The sequence below is a fragment of the Pseudophryne corroboree genome, chromosome 3, assembly GCF_028390025.1.
Source record: "Pseudophryne corroboree isolate aPseCor3 chromosome 3, aPseCor3.hap2, whole genome shotgun sequence".
NCBI classification, from domain to species: domain Eukaryota; kingdom Metazoa; phylum Chordata; class Amphibia; order Anura; family Myobatrachidae; genus Pseudophryne; species Pseudophryne corroboree.
This window is the reverse complement of record NC_086446.1, coordinates 708,193,671-708,214,844: the sequence shown is the minus strand read 5'-3', so window position 1 is coordinate 708,214,844 and position 21,174 is coordinate 708,193,671. Positions and strand designations below refer to the sequence as shown.

At 44.8% G+C, this 21,174-nt stretch overlaps 1 protein-coding gene and 1 long non-coding RNA gene across 2 annotated transcripts in view; one reads left to right on the top strand and one right to left on the bottom strand.

Annotated features, from left to right (window-relative positions):
* LOC135056663 (alpha-2-macroglobulin-like) overlaps nucleotides 1-21,174 on the top strand; it is a 516,386-nt gene that overhangs the window by 47,218 nt on the left and 447,994 nt on the right. The window contains exons 5-7 of the mRNA XM_063962107.1: nucleotides 13,725-13,745; nucleotides 15,217-15,373; nucleotides 15,720-15,804. Coding sequence (XP_063818177.1) covers nucleotides 13,725-13,745; nucleotides 15,217-15,373; nucleotides 15,720-15,804 — 263 coding nt within the window. The remainder of the gene's footprint in view (nucleotides 1-13,724; nucleotides 13,746-15,216; nucleotides 15,374-15,719; nucleotides 15,805-21,174) is intronic.
* On the bottom strand, nucleotides 18,456-19,212 carry LOC135056664 (uncharacterized). The gene is made up of 4 exons (XR_010244040.1): nucleotides 19,189-19,212; nucleotides 19,044-19,107; nucleotides 18,852-18,970; nucleotides 18,456-18,623 (listed from the first exon to the last, which is right to left on the bottom strand). It is a non-coding gene; the product is annotated as an uncharacterized LOC135056664 (long non-coding RNA).

Genomic DNA, 21,174 nt, shown 5'->3' with positions numbered 1-21,174 from the left:
ATGCCCCTGTCATTGAGGCACAAGCATAGGTGTCACTTCCCTATACTTATTCAATGGGCTTTTACAGCCCACGGCTTTGCCCTGCCCCCTGCCCGCCCCCCGCTAACCGAACTTTAGCATTAGCAGTGGGAGGCACCTCTCTCGCTGCCTCCCACCCTAAGATGCAGCCATATACACAGGGGGAAATGATTAAAATAATAAAAGAAGATATTTATCACAGAATCTGTGTTATAAATATCTTCTTTGTCTTATTTTAATCATTATGACAGGGGAGGCACTGCCTCCCCTGACTGCACATCCCTGCTCCTGAAGCATTGCATAGCAATCACTCCCTAAGCACTGCATGGCAATCACTCAATAAGCACAGCATAGTGATAACTACCTAAGCACTGTATAGTAATCACTCCTTAAACACTGCATAGCAATCACTCCCTAAGCACTGCATAGCAGAGGTGTCACTCACCTCCTGGACACCCGGTGCGGCGGTGAGGGGAAAGGGGCGGGGTTTTGTGGGACGGGGTGGGGCTTTACTCGAGGGGCGGGGCTTCGCATCCCAGCACCCGTTTTTGCTGCTTGATGGGTTAAAAAAAAGGGCGGGCTTTGCGGGAAGGCTTTGGCTGGGGGTGGGGCTTCATGTCCCGACTGACACCCGTTTTTTTGTCACTTTTGGGGTTCGGGAGGTGCGTGCTGCCTCCCGGGGTGTGCTGTGCCTGCAGTGCTGGCTCCTACACAGTGACAGGAGCCTAGTGCTGCACATAATGTAACAGTGCAGCACTTAGCTCCTGTCACTGAGCAGGAGCCGGCATTTTGGTGTCACCCCTAGGCGGGTGACACCCGGGAGTGGGCCGCAGCCCCCCTCTTGTGATGCCACTGCTGTATAGCAATCATTCCTTAAGCGCTGCATAGCAATCACTCCCTAAGCACTGCATAGCAATCACTCCTAAAGCACTGCATAGCAATCACTCCTTAAGCATAGCAAACATAGTAATCACTCTCTAAGCACTGCATAGCAATCACTCCCTAAGTACTATATAGTTATCACTCCCTAAGTACTGCATAGTAATCACTCCCTAAGCACTGCATAGTAATTACTCACTAAGCACTGTATAGCTATAACTCCCTACGTATAGCAATAACTCCCTAAGCACTGCATAGTAATCATTCCCTAAGCATGGCATAGTAATTACTCCCTAAGCCTAAGCACTGCATAGCAATCACTCCCTAAGCACTGCATAGTAATTACTCCCTAAGCCTAAGCACTGCATAGCAATCACTCCCTAAGCACTGCATAGTAATCACTCCCTAAGCATACCATCATAGTAATTACTCCTTAAGCGCTGCATAGCAATCACTCCCTAAGCACTGCATAGTAATCACTCCCTAAGTACTGCATAGTAACTACTCCCTAAGCAGTGGTGATTTTCCCATTAGGCATGTGAGGCACGTGCTTAGGGGTGGCACTTGTTTGGGGGCAGCACTTGGATGCTTGTGTTGGTACTGTCAGCCCCAAAATTACCAGTAACTGCAAAATATATCCACTACACTGTACCATATGCCATCTTGAATGGAGTGTAAACGGGTAGGACATACAGATACTGCCCCTGTAAGCTGGCCTACTTAATAAATATGTATACATAATTAGAAATTAAAAAATGTCATAGTTAGTGGCTTATTTTATTATTCTATTAAGTCGGCTATCATCAAATGAGGTCTTATAACCAATCAGTAAAAATAATAAAACCAGGTGGTGGTGGAGGTGGTAGGGGGAGCTGTTAAAGTTGTGCCTAGGGTCGCCCTCACCCCTAAATCAGCCCCTTTTTCCTAAGCACTGCATAGTAATAATTCCCTAAGCACTGTATAGTAATCACTCCCTAAGCACTGCATAGTAATCACTCCCTAAGCATAGCATAGTAATCACTCCCTAAGCCATGGGTCTTCAACCTGCGGCCCTCCAGCTGCTGTGGAACTACACATCCCAGCATGCCCTGCCTCCGTTTTAGCATACCTTAATAGCAAAACTGGAAACTGGCATGTGTAGTTTTACAGCAACTGGAGGGCTATAGGTTGAAGACCCATGCCCTAACCACTGCATAACATTAAACTACCTAAGCATTGCAGAGTAATCACTACCTAATCATAGCATAGTAATCACTCCCTAAGTACTGCATAGTAATCATTCCCTAAGCACTGCATAGTAATCACTACCTGAGCACTGCATAGTAATCACTACCCGAGCGCTGCATAGTAATAACTACCTAAGCACTGCATAGTAATCACAAGTAATGTAACTAGATATTTTGGTGCCCTGTGCCAGAAAAATAATTGGTGCCCCCTCTAACACTATATATAAAATAGAGACAGTGCGAAGTGAAGGGCACATGTCAAAAATATAGGGGCGTTTTTTTTTATGGGAGAGGCATGCCCACACAATAGTACCAATTCACATTGCACGACACAGTAGTGTCCGTTATTCACATTACACCACAGTAGAGCCCCTGATACACATTATGCTAGATAGAATCTCCTGATACAAATTATGCCAGGTAGAGCCCACATTATGCCAGGTAGAGCCCCTGATACACATTATGCCAGGTAGAGCCCACATAATGCCAGGTAGAGCCCCTGATACACATACCAGGTAGAGCCCACATTTTGCCAGGTAGAGCCCATATTATGCCAGGTTAAGTCCCTGAGACACATTATGCCAGATAGAGCCCCTGATACACATTGTGCCAAGTAAATCCCACATTATGCCAGGTAGAACCGCTGATCCACATTATGCCAGGTAGAGCCCACATTATGCCAGTTAGAGCCCCTGATACACATTATGCAAGGCAGAGGCCACATTATGCCAGGTAGATCCCCTGATACACATTATGCCAGGTGGAGCCACTGATATACATTATGCCAGGTTAAGCCCCTGATAAGCATTATGCTAGGTAGAGCCCACATTATGCCAGATAGAGCCCCTGATATACATTATGCCAGGTTAAGCCCCTAAAACATATTATGCCAGGTTAAGACCCTGATACACATTATGCCAGCTAGAGCCAACATTATGCCAGGTTAATCCCCAAATACACATTATTCCAGGTTGAGTCCACATTATGCCAGGTTAAGACCCTGATGCACATTATGCCAGGTAGAGCCAACATTATGCCTGGTTAATCCCTGATACACATTATGCCAGGTTAACCCTTGATACACATTATGCCAAATAGAGCCCACATTATGCCAGGAAGAGCCCCTGATACACATTATGCCAAGTAGAGTCCACATTATGCCAGTTGGAGCCCCTGATACACATTATACCGGGTAGAGCCCACATTATGCCAGATAGAGCCCCTGATACACATTATGCCAGGTAGAGTCCCTGATACACATTATGCCAGGTAGAGCCCACATTATGCCAGGTAGAGCCCCTGATACACATTATGCCAGGTAGAGCCCCTTATATACATTATGCCAGGTAGAGCCCCTGATATAAATTAAGCCAGGTAGAGCCCTTGATATACTTTACGCAAGGTAGAACCCACATTATGCCAGGTTAAGCCCCTGATATACATTATGCCAAGTCCACATTATGCCAGGAAGAGCTCCTGATACACATTATGCCAGGTAGAGCCCACATTATGCCAGGTAGAGCCCCTGATACTATTTATGCCAGGTAGAGCCCACATTATGCCAGGTAGAGCCCCTGATATACACTATGCCAGGTATAGCCTACATTATGGAAACACAAGAGAAAAAAGAGGGTTGTATCGGCAAGGTGCACACACAAATAATTAAAATATCTTTTTTAATGGTTTTATTAAATTTCCACCTATCAGATGATTTCACAGCAGCAAAATATAGAAATTAAAATGACTTTTGCAAATGAAATACAAGTGCTTAAGAATAGAAACGTGAAAAATTAAAGAAAAAAAGAAAAAAAAGATGTCTTCTCCACTCGTCTCCTTTTGTTATATATTCCTGTGAGAGAAATATTATTTATTTTTCTATTTTTCTCCTTCAGATTGTATGTGTCTTAAAATATACTAAATCTATATCTCACTTTTACATACTCAATAAAATATATTGGCTCAAATGCGTTACTTAATTGATATTGTCAGTGACTGTAATTGTATAGAATATACACACACATATGTTATTTGTTTGAATGGAGATTACTTCTTGTCAATTATTATTATTATTATTATTATTATCCTTTATTTATATGCGCCACAAGGGTTCCGCAGCGCCCAATTACAGAGTACATATGCACATAATCAAAACAGAAAAACAGTGACTTACAGTTGAAGACAATAAAGGACAAGTACAGGGTAACTAAGCATAACTACACCAGTAGACGACACTGAGATAAGTATCAAGGTGGCCAAGAACTGCAGGATTTGGGCAGTTAAGGATTATTAAAGTAAGAAAAGGATAAGCACATGAGGGAAGAGGGCCCTACTCGTGAGAGCTTACATTCTAAAGGAGAGGGACAGACAGACAGGGGTGACACAGATGGGGTAGACCGAGCATGGGACAGAGGGTTCGGATGAGATTTGGCTGGGTTTGGTAAAGAAGTGGGTCTTAAGAGCCTGTTTGAAGTTCTGTAGAGAGGTGGAGAGTCTGAGAGGGAGAGGTAGAGAATTCCAGAGTAAGGGAGCTGCACATGAAAAATCTTGGAGGTAGAAGTGGGAGGAAGTAATCAGAAGACAGGAGAGTCGGTGTGCATTAGCAGAGCGAAGAGGACGGGTGGGAGAGTAAAGGGAGGTAAGATCAGAGATGTAGATGGGAGAGGAGTGGGTGAGTGCTCTGTAAGTGTGTGTGAGAAGTTTAAATTGGATTCTGAAAGGGAAGGGGAGTCAGTGAAGGGCTTGTAGGAGCGGGGATATGGACGTAGTGCGTTTGGTGAGGAATATGAGCTGGGCTGCAGCATTGAGGATAGATTGGAGTGGAGAGAGGTAATTAATTTGCACAGCAGGTGTCTATTCAGTGACACATTTAATATACAGTATATACAGTAGGCAGCAGATACGTTTCTTTATTATCTACTGTTTCCCATTTGTTGCATCTTCATTAGTAATGGTTACATTGTTAGTCAATTGTTGCTATTTCCATACTGAGCTTAAACCTATAATTCTCTGCAGTTTCAACATGAGCTCAGTCTCTACTGTAGAATAAACACAATTTCTGTGTGTGTTATTAATTGTGGATCAAAACACTGTACTCACAGTGTATATTACGGCCCAACCATTAGTGAATTTACTTTTAACTCGGGATATCCCGTTGTTGATATCAATACGGCACTACAAATGAAACATGATTTATGTGTACAGTATGTTATTATTTATTGTATGGATCAGGGCACTGTGCTCACAGTATATGTTACTATTCAACAATTAGTGGATTGTTTTTGACTCGGGATGTCCCGTTGTTGGTATCAATGCGGTACTACAAATAAAAAAGGTGCCGCTGTATTAATTTCCTACAAACTTACTATTAGATCTTATTGTCATATGTCTACAGTCTTATCATTATCCAAAGTATATTATTTAAAACATATCGCAGGCTAGGTATAAATAATGATCCTATGATGGTACTCTGAGGCCGGTTTCTGGTTGTCTAATGAGTTATTAAGCATGATAATACAGTATATCGTAACTGGATTGCATTCTTACTATGATCTATCATTGAGCATATTGATCTTGATGTTACTTTTTAATATGTTCTCTATACTCTTATATATACATAATAATTCTAATTTAATTTAGATAGGTTTTCAAATAAATATATTTGTATCATTGTTATCCAATAAATTAAGAAAATTTGTATTGTTTGATGCATAGTGTCAAACTTCGTCATGTTGACTGTGCTAATAACTCTATATACATAGAGTTATCTGTGACTGTTAGACTACATGTGACCTAACAAACATGTATTGATAAATTGGAGAGTGAAAAAGTGATACTTTAAAAGATTCCTATGTGTGTCACACAAACTATATACCAAAAGTGACAAAACAAGAGCCTACATTATGCCAGATAGAATCCCTGATACACACAATGCCAGGTAGAGCCCTGATACACATTATGCCAGGTAGAGCCCACATTATGTTAGGTAGAGCCCCCGATACAAATTATACCAGGCAGAGCCCACATTATGCCAAGTAGAGCACCTGATACACACTATGCCAGGTAGAGTCCACAGTATGCCAGGTAGAGCCCCTGATACACATAATGCCAGGTTAAGCCCCTGATGCACATTATCCCAGGTAGAGCCCACATTATGCCAGGTAGAGCTCCTGATACACATTATGCCAGGTAGAGTCCCTGCTCAGTATAGGGAGGTGTGGTGATGTTGTCTTTCCCTCTCCCCTGGAGTATCACATACTTGGGGCCACCCAGTGCAGGACAAGGCCGCCTAGCATGCTGACCGTCCCATCCAGCATCTACAACCAAGTTCGTCCACTCTGCCAATAAATCGCTTACAGATCTCCCTATCACTGCAAAATCAGTCTTACTTTAATCTAACACATTTGTTTTTGTGTGGTATGAGCTGGACCCTATCTTTATACTAAACCAAACTGCTTGGTAGTCACTGGATCGGGATGTAGTTAACATCAGAATACCGGCGACAGGATCCTGACCGCCGAGAATGCCGACAGCTGCGCAGGGCTATTCCCACTCGTGGGTGTCCACGACACCCATAGAGTGGGAATAGAACCTGTGGAGAGTGCAGCGAGCCACTGAGCCCACAAGGAGACTCCTAGCATTTACCCAGCTGCCGGCATTCTTGCAGCTGGGATCCCAGCGTCAGTGTTCTGCTCACTGGGATCCTGGCCACTGGTATTCTATACCCAACGCACTGGATCCTAGGTGCTCACCCACATTTATGTCTGATATTTTATCACCATTTGTGAGTATTAAGTCTAATACTGCATTTCTGCTGCGGGGTACGCTGGGCTCCACAAGTCTGGACAATGGGGTGTAGAGTAGGATCTTGATCCGTGGCACCAACAGACTCAAAGCTTTGACTGTTCCCAGAATGCACAGCGCTGCCTCCTATATCACCCCGCCTCCCAGCACAGGAGCTCAGTTTGTTAGTTGGTGCTGCAGTAGCAGGCACTTAACAGAGGGGCTGCTCCAGGCAGCCCTAAAAAAGGCTTTTTTTCTGAAGAAAAAGTGAAGACTTCAAGGGCAGCAGCAGGGGTAAATGTCTTTTGACATTCTCTGCTGCGGCTCCAGCTCTCCCCAGTGGGGCTGTACACTCCCAAGCCCTGGTTGCCGGGTACCTACAGCGGAGGCTCCGGGATCGCGTGGCCACGCCTCGGGAGGTGGTAAGTGGGTCCCGCTTACGGGACCCGGATCGCGATCTGGTGAGATCAGTGGGAGGCGGGCCGCGCGCGCTGGACACTGTGGATACAGGTGATCCCACTAGATCACCAGGGCATGGGCGCAGGTCAGGTTTTCTCTCAAAACCGATTTTAATATCGCCCACAATACCCGGTGGTTTTGCCAGCACGGGGGATAAGGCTTGGACCTGAAGCCCCAGCCCCAGGGCGCCATTTCCCGCAAATGTTCCCGCTCTGGAGCTGCATATCTGTCTTTTCCTCACTCCCAGTCAGTGTCTGCGGCGCCATTATTCCTCAGCTCACTGTTTCTGGGACTGCTTGGGTAAATCCTCCTATGTAAAGCCGCCTAGTTGTCAGTGCTGTGACTTTACATGACACTTAAGTATTCTACTTGCCTTTTTAGTCAGTGATAGTTAAGAAAGAGTGCATTTAGTCAGGGTTTTATAGTACAATTACCCTGTGATATACATCCAGTTCTTAATGTGTATTGTTATATCTATTGTTATATAGCTGTGTAAGCTAGTCCAGTGCAGTATTATTGTCAGTAAAATAACCTCTGCATTGTACAAACTGTGACCTTCTGTGTGTGCATTTCATAGCTGATTGTTGTCCATCTCGTGCCTTTCACTCAATTTGCTATCCCTATATTCTATAACCTGCGGGGGCTTGGTGCGTCAGGTTTTATCTAATATAGGATTTTCACAAAGATATACTGTATTACGTATTTTTCTCTGTGATTTGGTCACCATATCTCTCCTTTATCTCTGCTGGTGCTGACAACACTACGCAGGGGTTTGGGATATTGTGCTGCTGTTAATTGTACTGTGTTACCTCATACTGCAAGTTATATCATGTCTGCTTCTGAGGGTAACGGTGCTGGGGCGGAACACACTGCTGGTGTTGCTGAAGCCACAGGCACATATGAGGAGATTATAGCAGCTGTGGGCTCTGGTTCTGGGGGCTCCCTGCCCCCCAGTGGGACTGTGGCAATTGTGGGCACATACTGACCCACCGTGGGCCGCTTTTTCTACGCTTCTGCATACGCTAGTTCATAAACTAACACCCCCTATGGGACCCCCATTGCGGTACAACCGTATGTGGTCCCTGCAGCTAATCCGCCCTGGGCGGACGATTTATCTGCTCAATTAAAGAAGTTGAACCAGTCCTTGACTACTAAAAAGTCTGACCAATGCTCGCCTAAGTCCAAGAGGTCCTCTAAGCGAGCGCTCGTCTCCTCACAATCCACTGCTGTCACTGACACCTCGTCTGATGAGGACGGCACATACACTGACCCCACAGGTTCTGACTCAGATACGGCTGATGGGGAGGGTAGTTCACATGTGGATGTTCCTGACCTTGTGGAGGCTATTAAGTTAATTCTACAGATTACGGATGATCCCGAGCCATCCGTGCCTCCTAAGAAACCAGATAGGTTCAAGCATCAGAAGGTGGTTAAACAGGTTTTACCTCACTCTGATCACCTAGTGGATATACGTCAAGAACCCTGGGAAAACCCGGGTACGAAGTTTGTGCCTCAAAAGAAGATGCTGGCTCGCTATCCCCTCGCGCCAGAGCTGTTTAAGAATTGGGAAACGCCTCCTCCAGTGGACTCACATGTGGCTAGGATGGTGGTTTCCTCAGCTCTACCTGTCACTACCGTCGCGTCTCTGAATGAGCCTACGGATAAATGTGTGGAGGGTTGTCTAAATGCGATTTACACCCTCACGGGTGCTGTACAAAAGCCCACTATTGCAGCTTCATGGGCTGCTGAGGCTATTGAAGCGTGGGCCTTGGAGTTAGAAGCAGAAATCTTCTATGACCATGCTAGACAATGCTTGTCATATATTGTCACAGCTTCTCAATATATTAAAGAGGCGGCTTCAGATGCCGGTATCCTGGCAGCCAAGGCCTCTATTACGTCAGTCCTGGCTCGCCGGATATTGTGGCTGAGATCCTGGTCTGTGGATCTGGACTCTAGAAAAACCCTGGAGTTACTCCCTTTCATGGAAGATATTCTGTTTGGGGAGGACTTAAATAAGATAGTGGCTGACTTGGCTATTGCCAAAACTGCCTGTCTACCTAATACCGTTCCTTCTGTGTCGAAGGTTAAAGGTACGTCCTTTTGCCCCTTTCGTCCTTCAGGTAAAGCAAAAGGTCAGGCGTACCTTAAGCAGGCCCGCACTTCCAAACCTGGTAAGCCGAAGCCCAAAAGAGCCTGGGCTGCCCGTCAGCCAGCTGCCAAGACCAATAAGCCTGCCGCATGATGGGGCGGGCCTTTCCCTGGGGGATCCCATGGTGGGGTCCGGCTTCTAGGGTATACCCAGGAATGGTTGAAGACCACTTCAGATGCTTGGGTAGGGGAAGTCTTCACTCGAGGTTACGCCATTGCCTTCAAAAACGACCCCCTCATCGATTTTGCCAGACAGACGTCCCTTTGGACCGGACAAAGGCAAAAACTCTACACTCGGTGGTACAGACCCTCCTGGATACAGGAGTTGTAGTACAGGTGCCTCTTGCTCAGAGGGGCCGGGGGTACTATTCTCCGCTGTTTCTAGTCCCGAATCCGAATGGGTCCTCCCGGTCCATTCTCAAACTCAAGGCATTGAACAGGTTTGTGATGATTTCCAAGTTCCGTATGGAAACCCTTCGCTCTATAGTTCTGGCCTCGGAACCTGGGGACTACATGGTCTCCCTGGACATACAGGATGCTTACCTGCATATTCCTATAGCAGTGTCACATCAATAATACCTGAGGTTTGGTATTGGCAACATCCATTACCAGTTTTGGGCATTACCTTTTGGTTTAACAACGGCTCCGTGAATCTTTACCAAAGTTATGGCGGTGATGACGGTGGTACTCCGCCGTCAAGGGGTCAGGATACTGCCGTATCTGGACGACTTGTTAATCCTGGTAAATTCCCCATATCTTCTCCTGTGTCATCTGGATATGACGGTTCGGTTTCTACAAGCCCAAGGGTGGCTCATCAACTGGAAGAAATCCTCCCTGGTCCCTGCTCAGAGCATGGTGCACCTGGGAGTGCTGTTGGACACTCACAACCAGAGGTTGTTCTTGTATCAGGAGAAAGTCCTGAAGCTTCAGGACAGGATTCGTTGCTTCCTTTCTCGTCCGCAAATGTCGATACATTCGGCAATGCAGGTGCTGGGCCTCATGGTGTCAGCATTTGACATGGTGGAGTATGCTCAATTCCATTCTCGCCCACTCCAGAAGCTGATTCTAGCCAAATGGGACGTCCTGCCTCACCGGATCAGGTCTCGACTCATCTCATTGACTCCGGAGGTCCGTCTGTCGCTGCTCTGGTGGCTCCAGGACAAACAATAGTGCAGGGGCCGTCCCTTCTGGATATCCAACTGGGTCCTATTGACGACAGATGCCAGTTTAAGAGGTTGGGCTGCGGAGAAGGAGCAGCACTCCTTACAGGGTCGGTGGACCAAGGAGGAATCTCTCCTCTCGATCAACATTCTGGAGTTGCAGGCGGTCTTCAATGCGTTGAACCTTGCCCAGCATTTAATTCAGAACCATCCTGTTCAAGTACAGTCGGACAACGCCACCACAGTTGCTTACATAAATCATCAAGGCGGCACTCGAAGCCGTTTGGCAATGAAGGAAGCCTCACGAATTCTACAGTGGGCAGAACGCCATCTACCGGCAATATTCATTCCGGGAGTCCAGAATTGGGAAGCGGACTTTCTCAGTCGTCAGGACGTGCATGCCGGCGAGTGGGGCCTCCATCCAGATGTGTTTCAACTCCTCGTGGAAAGGTGGGGTCTTCCAGATGTGGATCTGATGGTGTCTCGACACAATCACAAGGTTCCGGTCTTCGGAGCAAGGACAAGGGATCCTTCAAGCAGCATTCGTGGATGCGCAAGGCCTATCGTCAGAGCGTCCACTTCTACTTCCACAACGCCCAGACCTCCTCGTTCAGGGTCCTTGTGTCTACCAGGACCTAGCCTGGCTATCTTTGACGGAGTGGCTCTTGAAGCTTCTGTCTTGAGGGCTAAAGGGTTTTCTGAGGCGGTCATTCAAACTATGTTGCGGGCCCAGAAATCGGCTTCTTCTCGGATTTACCATAGGGTCTGGAATTCATACTTTGTTTGGTGCGCATCTAATAATTATGATGCTTCCAAGTTTAGTACTGCCAAACATTTGGCTTTTCTGCTGCAGGGCGCTGGATTTAGGCCTGCATCTGGCCTCCCTCAAGGTTCATATTTCTGCCTTGTCGGTGTGGTTTCAGAGAAAAATTGCGACTTTACCTGATGTTCATACTTTCACTCAGGGTCTGTTGCGTATCCAACCACCCTATGTCCCACCTGTGGCTCCTTGGGACTTGTCGTGGTTTTGGAGGCGTTGCAGGAGCCTCCATTTGAACCTCTTGGTTCAGCTGATCTTAAGTTGCTTTCCCTTGAGGTGGTGTTCTTGATGGCTATTGCCTCTGCTAGAAGAGTGTCGGATCTGGGTGCCTTGTCTTGTAGTTCCCCATATCTGATTTTTCACCGTGACCGGGCGGTTCTTAGGACTCATCCCGGATATTTACCTAAGGTGGTTTCTTCGTTCCACCTTAATCAGGAGATTGTGGTTACAGCCTTTGTCTCTCCTGATTTGTCTTCCAAAGAGCGGTCTTTGGATGCGGTACGGGCTCTCCGTATCTATGTGAAGAGAACTGCTTCTATTCGAAAATCTGATTCTCTCTTTGTTTTGTTTGCATTTCACAAACGTGGCTGGCCTGCTCACAAGCAGACCCTGGCCAGATGGATTAGAATGGTGATTGCACATGCTTATGTGAAGGCTGGTCTGTCAGCTTCTGCTCACATTACGGTCCATTCTACTTGGTCTGTTGGACCTTATTGGGCGGCCCACCGCGGTGCGACCCTTGATCAATTGTGCAGGGGGGCTATGTGGTCCTCCGGGAACACGTTCATAGGGTTCTATGCCTTCGATACTGCCGCTTCCCAGGATGCTTCCTTTGGACGCCGGGTTCTTGTGCCCGCTACAGTGCGTTCTCTCCCATAAGATACTGCTTTAGGACATCCCCATTGTCCAGACTTGTGGAACTCAGTTTACCCCGCAGCAGAAAACGAGTTTTATGGTAAGAACTTACCTTTGTTAAAACTCTTTCTGCGAGGTACACTGGGCTCCACAAGGCGCCCACCCTGATGCACTTAGCTTCTTTGGGTTGATATGGCATTAGCCGCTGACACTTCTCTTGTCATGAGAGTGTGGTGTATGTGGCTACTAACCGTTGTCGTCTCTTTTCCTGCTACTGCATTGGGTTGGTTAACTAAAACTGAGCTCCTGTGCTGGGAGGCGGGGTGATATAGGAGGCGGCGCTGTGCATTCTGGGAACAGTCAAAGCTTTGAGTCTGTTGGTGCCTCGGATCAAGATCCTACTCTACACCCCATTGTCCAGACTTGTGGAGCCCAGTGTACCTCGCAGAAAGAGTTTTAACAAAGGTAAGTTCTTACCATAAAACTCGTTATTTGCCAGTGTGCGCCCTCACCAATTGATTGATGAATGCTCCCTGCAAGAACTTTACAAAGTTCCCACCTCTAGTGGAACTTGCCAAAGACCCCTCCCAGTTTACAGTACATCAGGTAAATTAAAATGGTTAAAAGTGCAAATTGAACTGTGTTTGAGTAAACACTAGGTGCTATGCTACAATAAATTATGCTTCACTGAGCAACATCATCCACACAGGTAATAACAATTACAAGCAAGTCATGAAACCACATATATTTTAATACACAGATGAGTTTGCACGATGGTACAGTGAAGTTTGGCATTTGCTGGTAGTTCCATAGTTGCGATGATTTCAGGTTGAATGTTGTCCTTCTGTTTTCCTCCTATTTAACTACTGAGTAATGCTTCACTTTACTTTTAATTTAATTATACTTTAAAAAAACACTTCTAATAAAAAACACTATACAGCCAAACAGCTACACAGCCAATGAAGTTATCTTTAAAAATGGTTAAAACGGTTTATTGTATTAAATAATGAAGGCAGCGGTATGTGGGAACTAAAAACATATCAAATACATTTTAATGATTCTTTCAATAGCAAACTTGAAAATGACCTGCAAATCATCCTATTATCAAGTATACCAATAGTATCAAAAAAGTGTACTGTATATAACTGAACTTCTGTTTGAGATTGCAAAAAACAATTGCTTAACACATAAATAGTATCTTATACTTTTGGGTTTAGAACACAGAGCAGACATACAGTATTTGGGCACTTTCAATATTTGCGATGTATTTGATGTAATAATACTATACTACTGTATACTGATAGTATCCCATAACATAATACTTAATTCATTCCTAAATATTTTGCACTTCACTATGTTCTTTTTGCTCTTTGATTTCAGTATGCGACGGTTGAGCTAAAGGTGAGTATGACATAAACACTCTCTGTAAATGCTTTTATTTTAAATTAACCACTTATGCAAAAGAACCAAGGGGCAGATTTATCAAAGTGTGGAGAGATATAAAGTACTAACCAATCAGCTTCTAACTGTCACTTTTCAAACACAGCCTGTAAAATAACAGGAGCTGATTGGCAGGTATTTTATCTTCCTCCACTTTATCTCTCTCCAAACTTTAATACTGTAAATCTATCCCAATATCACCAGATTTTATTTTACATTATGCCCAAAGAAAAGATAGTATATTAAATTACATTTTTATTGTTTTTTTTTTTTGCTTTGTTTTATGTATATTTTAATATATTGAATTGTAGTTTATAGATTCATGTAAATCTTACCCCAGGTAGTTCGATATATACATACTACAACATATTAATTGCTCTAGACCAGTGGTTCCCAAACTTTTTTGAATCACAGCGCCCTAGAGTATTAGAATTTTTTTCACGGCACCCCTAGGACCAAAAGTGTCTTATTGAGAAATTTAGAAAAACATATTACATTAAGTAAATTGTGTTTATATGTCACCCTTAGGTTCAATTATGTGGTGAAGGACAAGATTTGTTTCTGTTTGTCCACATATTTTATGATTGGCAGCCACAAGCACTGGTTTTGCCCATTACATTGATAATAAATAGTTTGAACTGGTCCTGGATCACCAACCCAGGGCACCCCTGCAAGTGTCACGCGGCACCCCAGGGTGCCACACACACAGTTGGAGAACCACTGCTCTAGACAATAATACTACACAAATAATTTAGTTTTGTACATCAGGTGATGATATTTTAAAAATGTTCTTACATTTGAGAAACAAAATAGGTAATTTCATTTACTTTAAGAAGGCGATTCGTTTAGGATACCGGCATTTGGCATCCCACCAGTCGGAATGCCGACACTGCTCGGAATGCTGACGCCAGCATCCTGACATGTATCGAAATGCTGGTGACGGGATCCTGAAAGCTGGAATCCCGATCGAGCTCTGCCAAGACTCCTGCTTGGTAAGCCGTGGAGGGAGGGCGGAGGTTAGGTTTAGGCTGCAGGGAGAGGGTTAAGGCTATCCTGCAGGGAGGGGGAGGTTAGGGTTAGGCACCCCTGGGGAGGGTTATGGTTGGGCTGCAGGGGTGGGAGGGCTAGGTTTAGGCTAAGGGAAGGGGAGTTTAGGTTTAGGCATCCCTGGCTAGGGTTAGGGTTAGGCTGCACGGGGGGAGAGGGGGTTAGGCTGCGGGAAGGGAGGGTTAGAGTTAGGGGGTTGGTGTAAACATACTTACCTGGGATTATCTGCTTCAAGAATCCAGTGTCAGTCATATCACCACTGGCATCCCATTCGCCAGTGTATCATATGTATCCCGTAAGAAGAGCTGTTGCTAGATTATAGAGAATAATGAAATAAATAGCCCCAAGGATTAAGCAATTCTATAATTTCTCTGTTTTCCTACAGGACCCAAATGGTAGCCGTATTGGACAGTGGCTGAATGTGTCTTCTAATCATGGTTTTGCTGATTTTAGTTTTCCTTTGGCAAATGAACTATCTCTCGGAGCATATAAAATTACATCACCTGATGGATGTGAAAGAGAATTTACTGTCTCTGAATATGGTGAGTTGCAAGTAAAATCCTGTACAGGATCATCAGAAATATATAATAGCAATGTGACAGTCAAATGTACATGTACAATATATTTATATTCTCTACGCAAGATTTGTTTAAAGTTCTCTAACACTTGTATGAACAGGTCCATGTTACAGATCATCGTCATCATCATAACAATGCCTCTTAGGAAAGATTGTGTATCATAAGGTATAACATTTCCTGTGACACTATGAGCCTGATAGAGATGGACGCAATGGAGCAATTTTGTTTTTGCCACTGTGCATGCACCTAAATCACACTGTGCAAATCTAATACTGTACATACTTTGCAATTTAATTTCTGTTTCTTACAGTGCTGAAAAGATTTCAGTTACAAATCAATTTACCACCCAATGTAACTTGGGCAGATAAATCCTTTCACCTGGAATCCTGTGGCAGGTACTGTACTGTATGATGTTCTGTAATGCTTTAGCACAGGGATGGGGAACCTTCGGCCCTCCAGCTGTTGTTGAACTACACATCCCAGAATGCCTTGCAACAGTATTAGCATGGCCAAGTAGCAAAACTGTAGCAGGGCATGCTTTAGCAGGACTCTCCACTCTCCACAAATTATAGCAATAAGGAGAAAACTGCTGCACACGTATAATGACTTATTTGTTTGCTTTCACATATTATTATAATGATAATTATTTTTCTCGTGGGTGCTGCCAAAAGACTAATGTTAAACTTAGAACAAGGGAAGTGAAAAAGGATTCACATGACTCAATCCATAATCCAAGACCAAGACCTTAAAATATTTTTATACAGATATAAAGACACAGCGGGACACTAATTGGTTTTAATGCACATTTCCCATCTATTGTCACAATCTATGGTTCTGTTCTGTGTAATCTATTTCAGTTTTATATTTTGCTGGATTTTATCCATATGTGGATATTTTATATGGGTATAATAAAATTGAAGTTTTAATTCAGCTAAATTGGGTGCCATTTGAAGGACAATCCTTTTTCTATCACACTCTCCCCAGCCAGGAGTACTGCATTACGTTCTGTTTATACTTATACAAAGTGCCAGCAAATACAAGAGATGAGCAGATAACTCTCCCCAGGCCAGGAGTACTGCATTACGTTCTGTTTATACTTACACAAAGTGCCAGCAAATACAAGAGATGAGCAGATAACGTGTGTTACAGTTTTTTTTTTCTTTCACACATAACTTATTGTTGTCAGAAAACAAATAAACATGTATAAATGTTATTTGAAAGCATACAGGAGACTGGGGACCAGAGTTGACGATAGCTGAGCGTACGTTTAGATGTTTGTATATTACCGCATAGTTATTGATACTTGCCACAGTCAATAACATCAATACTTATGTCAGTAATCCTGATTCAGAGGTGGATGCAGGAAAAGTATCAGACACAAGCCCCCGATGTTTTACTTATGTGCATGCGCCAGAGATGTATTGCACATGCTCCCCGATGGTCACCATTGGACGCAGATAGGAACTGTATGGAAAACCATTCCTTCTCCCTTGGTGGTGACAGGGGAGCTGGCTCAAATTGGCAGACATATTAGGAATGTGCTGCATCGAAAAAAGCAGCCATTAGCGGACTGGCGCTGCAGCAGCTGGTGGGTGTCCCAATAGACAGCTTATCGTCTGCAGCGCTACTGCTTGACGTCCAGTGCTGAATCACCCCCAGTAATTCCAAGAATAGGTAACAAGTTAAAAGATGTACAGTACAGTACGTGGCAGATATGGAGGTGGCGTTGTGTCCTTTTGCATGCACATCTATGATCAAAATCTCTGACATGTGGGGGGATGCCCAGCACAGGGCTAGTCTGCCCCACATGCCAGGCCCTACCCCCCGCAGAGGTGCAAAGCATCGCACAGCGGCGATGCTTTCACACCTGCAGAGCATCTCCCTACCTACGTAACCTAGCTGCAGAGGCAGGCGGCTTCCAGCCATGTTTTTGGTTGCAGCGGCTGCGTGTGACATCACACAGCTGCCGCGATCCACCCCAGCAATGGTCCGGACACGCCTGCGTTGTCCGGACCACTCCCCCCCAATGCTGTCCGAATGCCGCTGGCACGCCACCCTCCCACACCGCGACCGCCTCTGCCTTTCAATCAGGCAGAGGCGATCGCACCAGTGAGGTGCTTTTGCATCTCACTGTGTGCGCACGTACAGTGCGGCCGCTGCACGTGCACACAAGACATAGGACTTCAGCCTGCCATTGCTGCCGTTGCAGTGACCAGGTCGGAATTAGGCCCTTAGTACAGTAAATGGAAGCACCAGAGACCTGCCACAGCTCCCTCATAAACAAGAACTCTTATTCCCCAGTATATATATTTCTACTGTACTCAGTGGTGTCGAGAGAGGGGGGAAGGGGGTACAGATTACCCGGAGCCCAGGCATGCCAAGGGGCCCAGGACAGAGCACACCAGTAGCCATTTTTTTTGTGGATATTTTTTTTTCATTATTATAAACTAGTGGGGGGGGGTATGCGAGCAGCGGGTCGGGCCGCCGGGAGGGGGGATGTATGTGTGTGTCACCTGGCTGTTTGTTTCTTATCATGGACGCCCCTCACAGCCACTTCCACCGGCTGATATCATCTCGCAACTCAATCTCTGCAGCCGGCTCTGGATGGTCTCTTCAGAATCAGCAAGCTCCGGGAGGTGGGCAGGGACTGGGAGGTGGGCAGGCATGCAGCTGGCTGGGCCTGGCCTGTGGGTTTAAGAAGTGGCGCAGCTCAGCTCAGTTGTAAGAATCAGCAGCAGGGTTGGTCACCTCGTCGGGAGATAGCCTGTTAGGCTGTGACACTGTGTGCTGAGAACTGTGACTGAGTGACAGACACAGCACTGTGTCTTATAAATTCTATATAAATATTCGATAATACGTGCATCCATACATTACCATTAGTGTTAGTAATAAATAGATAGATAGATCTATATATATATATACTGTATATATATATATATATATATATATAGATCTATATATATTTCTATATAGTCTTGGAAGATCCTGCACTCTCATCAAAAGTAATAACGACGGCGGGTGCTCCTAATGAACTGAGAGGTCACCAATATACCACAACAACCACCTAGGTGGAAGGTGCACTCACGCCCAGAAATTAGTCTCTGAAGTCACTTGTAAATTCAGTATATTTTTATTCGGGTTCACTGTTGATGCCGTATTTCATCGACGTTTCGGTCCTTATGCGGACCTTTATCAAGATTGGCACTTAAATCACCTATACAATCAGAAACAGTTACAATTAATATGTATAAGAACCCAGATTTATTCAACACCAACACCACCAGTGCCTCCCAGGCCCTGAAGACTGTCACAAAAACCAGAAAATGTATTAAAAAGCTGTTTTTTTATATATGTAAAAAAGAGATACTTGGAAATAATCCACGTGTGATGAAAGAGACACCTCCACCGTTAGGACTATCTGTTTAGATAGGCAAATGATTACCTGGACGGCAAGCCAGATCACTCAGATGCGTGGAATGGCCTTCAAAGTTGGCAACATGCCTGATCACATAATGAAGTTAAAAAGCCTATAACGTAGGGGAAGCTGCAAGGCGTAGTCACCTATTAGATAAATAACAGAGTAACTACACCATAAGAAAATACACTAACAACGTCATTTTGGAAAAGATCATACCTAGTTACATGTAGAAATAGCTCATGGCAGCTTGTGGGCTCTGTACATGTGTCAGACACTCAGTCTGTAAGGAGGCACAACAGGAAAAAATAATCACCAACCGTAATCATGTGTCAGAAGGGAGCTGCAGGAGAACCATACTCACTGCTCAAGTGTCCAGAGCCAAATGGAAGCTGCATAAAGTTCAGCCTCAGCTGAGCACTATTTAAGGATCAACCACAGGAAGTGCCAATTAGGGAGATTAGTATAAACCCAGTCTCTCATTAACTGATCACCTCTCAGATAACTAACTCAGACCAACTGGGTAAAACGTTACAGGGTTCACAGGACAGGCAGTGGCTATCGCTAATGCACGGCTACTTAAATGAGTGTATTTTAACGATTTAGAAGGGCAACTGCCGGAGACGCGTCTTTTGCGTTCCACCGACCGGAACACCATGCGTTCCATTCCGCGGAAGTGGCGCTGGCCGGAAGTCTCTGCGTTCCACTCGCGGAAAGAACCGTAATTAGGCTTATCCACTGGCTAATGTTTAAAGGAGGTGTACAACCTAGAGGGGGGTGTTCTCAGAGAATGAACACTCCCCCAGGTGGAATCATCAATGTACAGGTCCACTCATAGCTCACAGGGACTCGGAGGTATACCGGAGGTCACCTCACGTATAATCCTGGATTAACCTATGTGTAGCCTGTCAATCACCACAGAAGAAAAAGAGTGCAAATGTAAATAATGATCCATAATATGAAATGTCAAAAATGTCAAAAATGACATAAGAGGGCACCAGATCAAATGACCACAACTCACCCTACGCATACAAACTAACATATATCTGATCAACAAAGGCAAATTGAATACTGATGTGAGTGTAATATCTTTATAGTAATACATTGGTATAATGTAGTAAAAGATTTTAAATAATAAAAGGGAATAGTGGGTGGTGTGGTCATTGAAATTGGTGGACCCTCGTGACTAGTATAGGACCTGGGAAGGCTCCGGGAAACAACAGAAAAATATATATAAAAAACATAAGCAAGGACGTATAAATAACTGTCCTTACTTTCTTAATCTCTATACATAAAAAGAACATACAAAAATGAAAAAAATAAAACATAGAACATAGAACATATAAAACACAAATCGAAACCCAGCCTGTATGTGCTGATTGTATCACAGTGCCCTATGTCCCTGAAACATACAAAGTGTGTTCCAAGGTATCCAATCAACTATGGCAAAATAAAATTCTAAAGAAAAATATTAAGGGGGTTGGCCTCATTGAGGCCCTTTGGTGACACTGTATTGAGTTTGTGTATCCAAAAGCTTTCCTTCTGTTTAAGTAACAAGGTGCGATCGCCTCCACTAACAGGTGGCGGCACCCAGTCAATCAGCTGACACTTCAGGGCAGATACTTGATGTCTAACTGACAAAAAGTGCCGTGCTACCGGTTTGTCAGAAAAGCCCACATTGAGGGCCGTGTGTATGGATGACCGATGGTTTGCCATCCTGTCGCGAAAGGGACGCGCGGTTAGTCCGACATAACATAACCCACATGGGCACTTTAGAAGGTAGACGACATGATCCAGTCGACAGTGGAGATGATATCTGATGAAGATTTTTTTCCCTGTGTGTGGGTGATACAAAAAAGGACCAGTGATCATAGATCTGCACGTTGTGCACCCCCCGCAGGAAAAACTGCCAGGTTTGGCTTGCATAAGCTGCATTTGAGATGTGTTCTGTTCAGGGAAAATCGTGGGTCTCATTAGTAATTGCTTTAGGTTGGCCCCTCGTTTGTATGCAACCATAGGAGCAGGTGTTTTAAGAAAAGGCAAACTGTTGTCGGTGGCTATTATTGGCCAATGTTTCCGTAGGGCCTTTCTGGTTGCACTTGTGGAACCATCATACTGAGTGGAACAAATCATCCGATTGTTGCGAATGGGGTTTTTAACCTGTTGTCCATGAAAAATGCTGTTCGCTTTATTGAGACAGCGAGTAAGTACACTGCTAGTGTACCCTCGCTCCAGAAAGCGAGAAGTGATCTCGTTACATTGTTGATCTTTGAGTGCTGCGTTGGAATTGATCCTCATGGCTCTGAGGTACTGGGATATGGGCAATCCTTCCTTGAGGGCTGGGGGATGA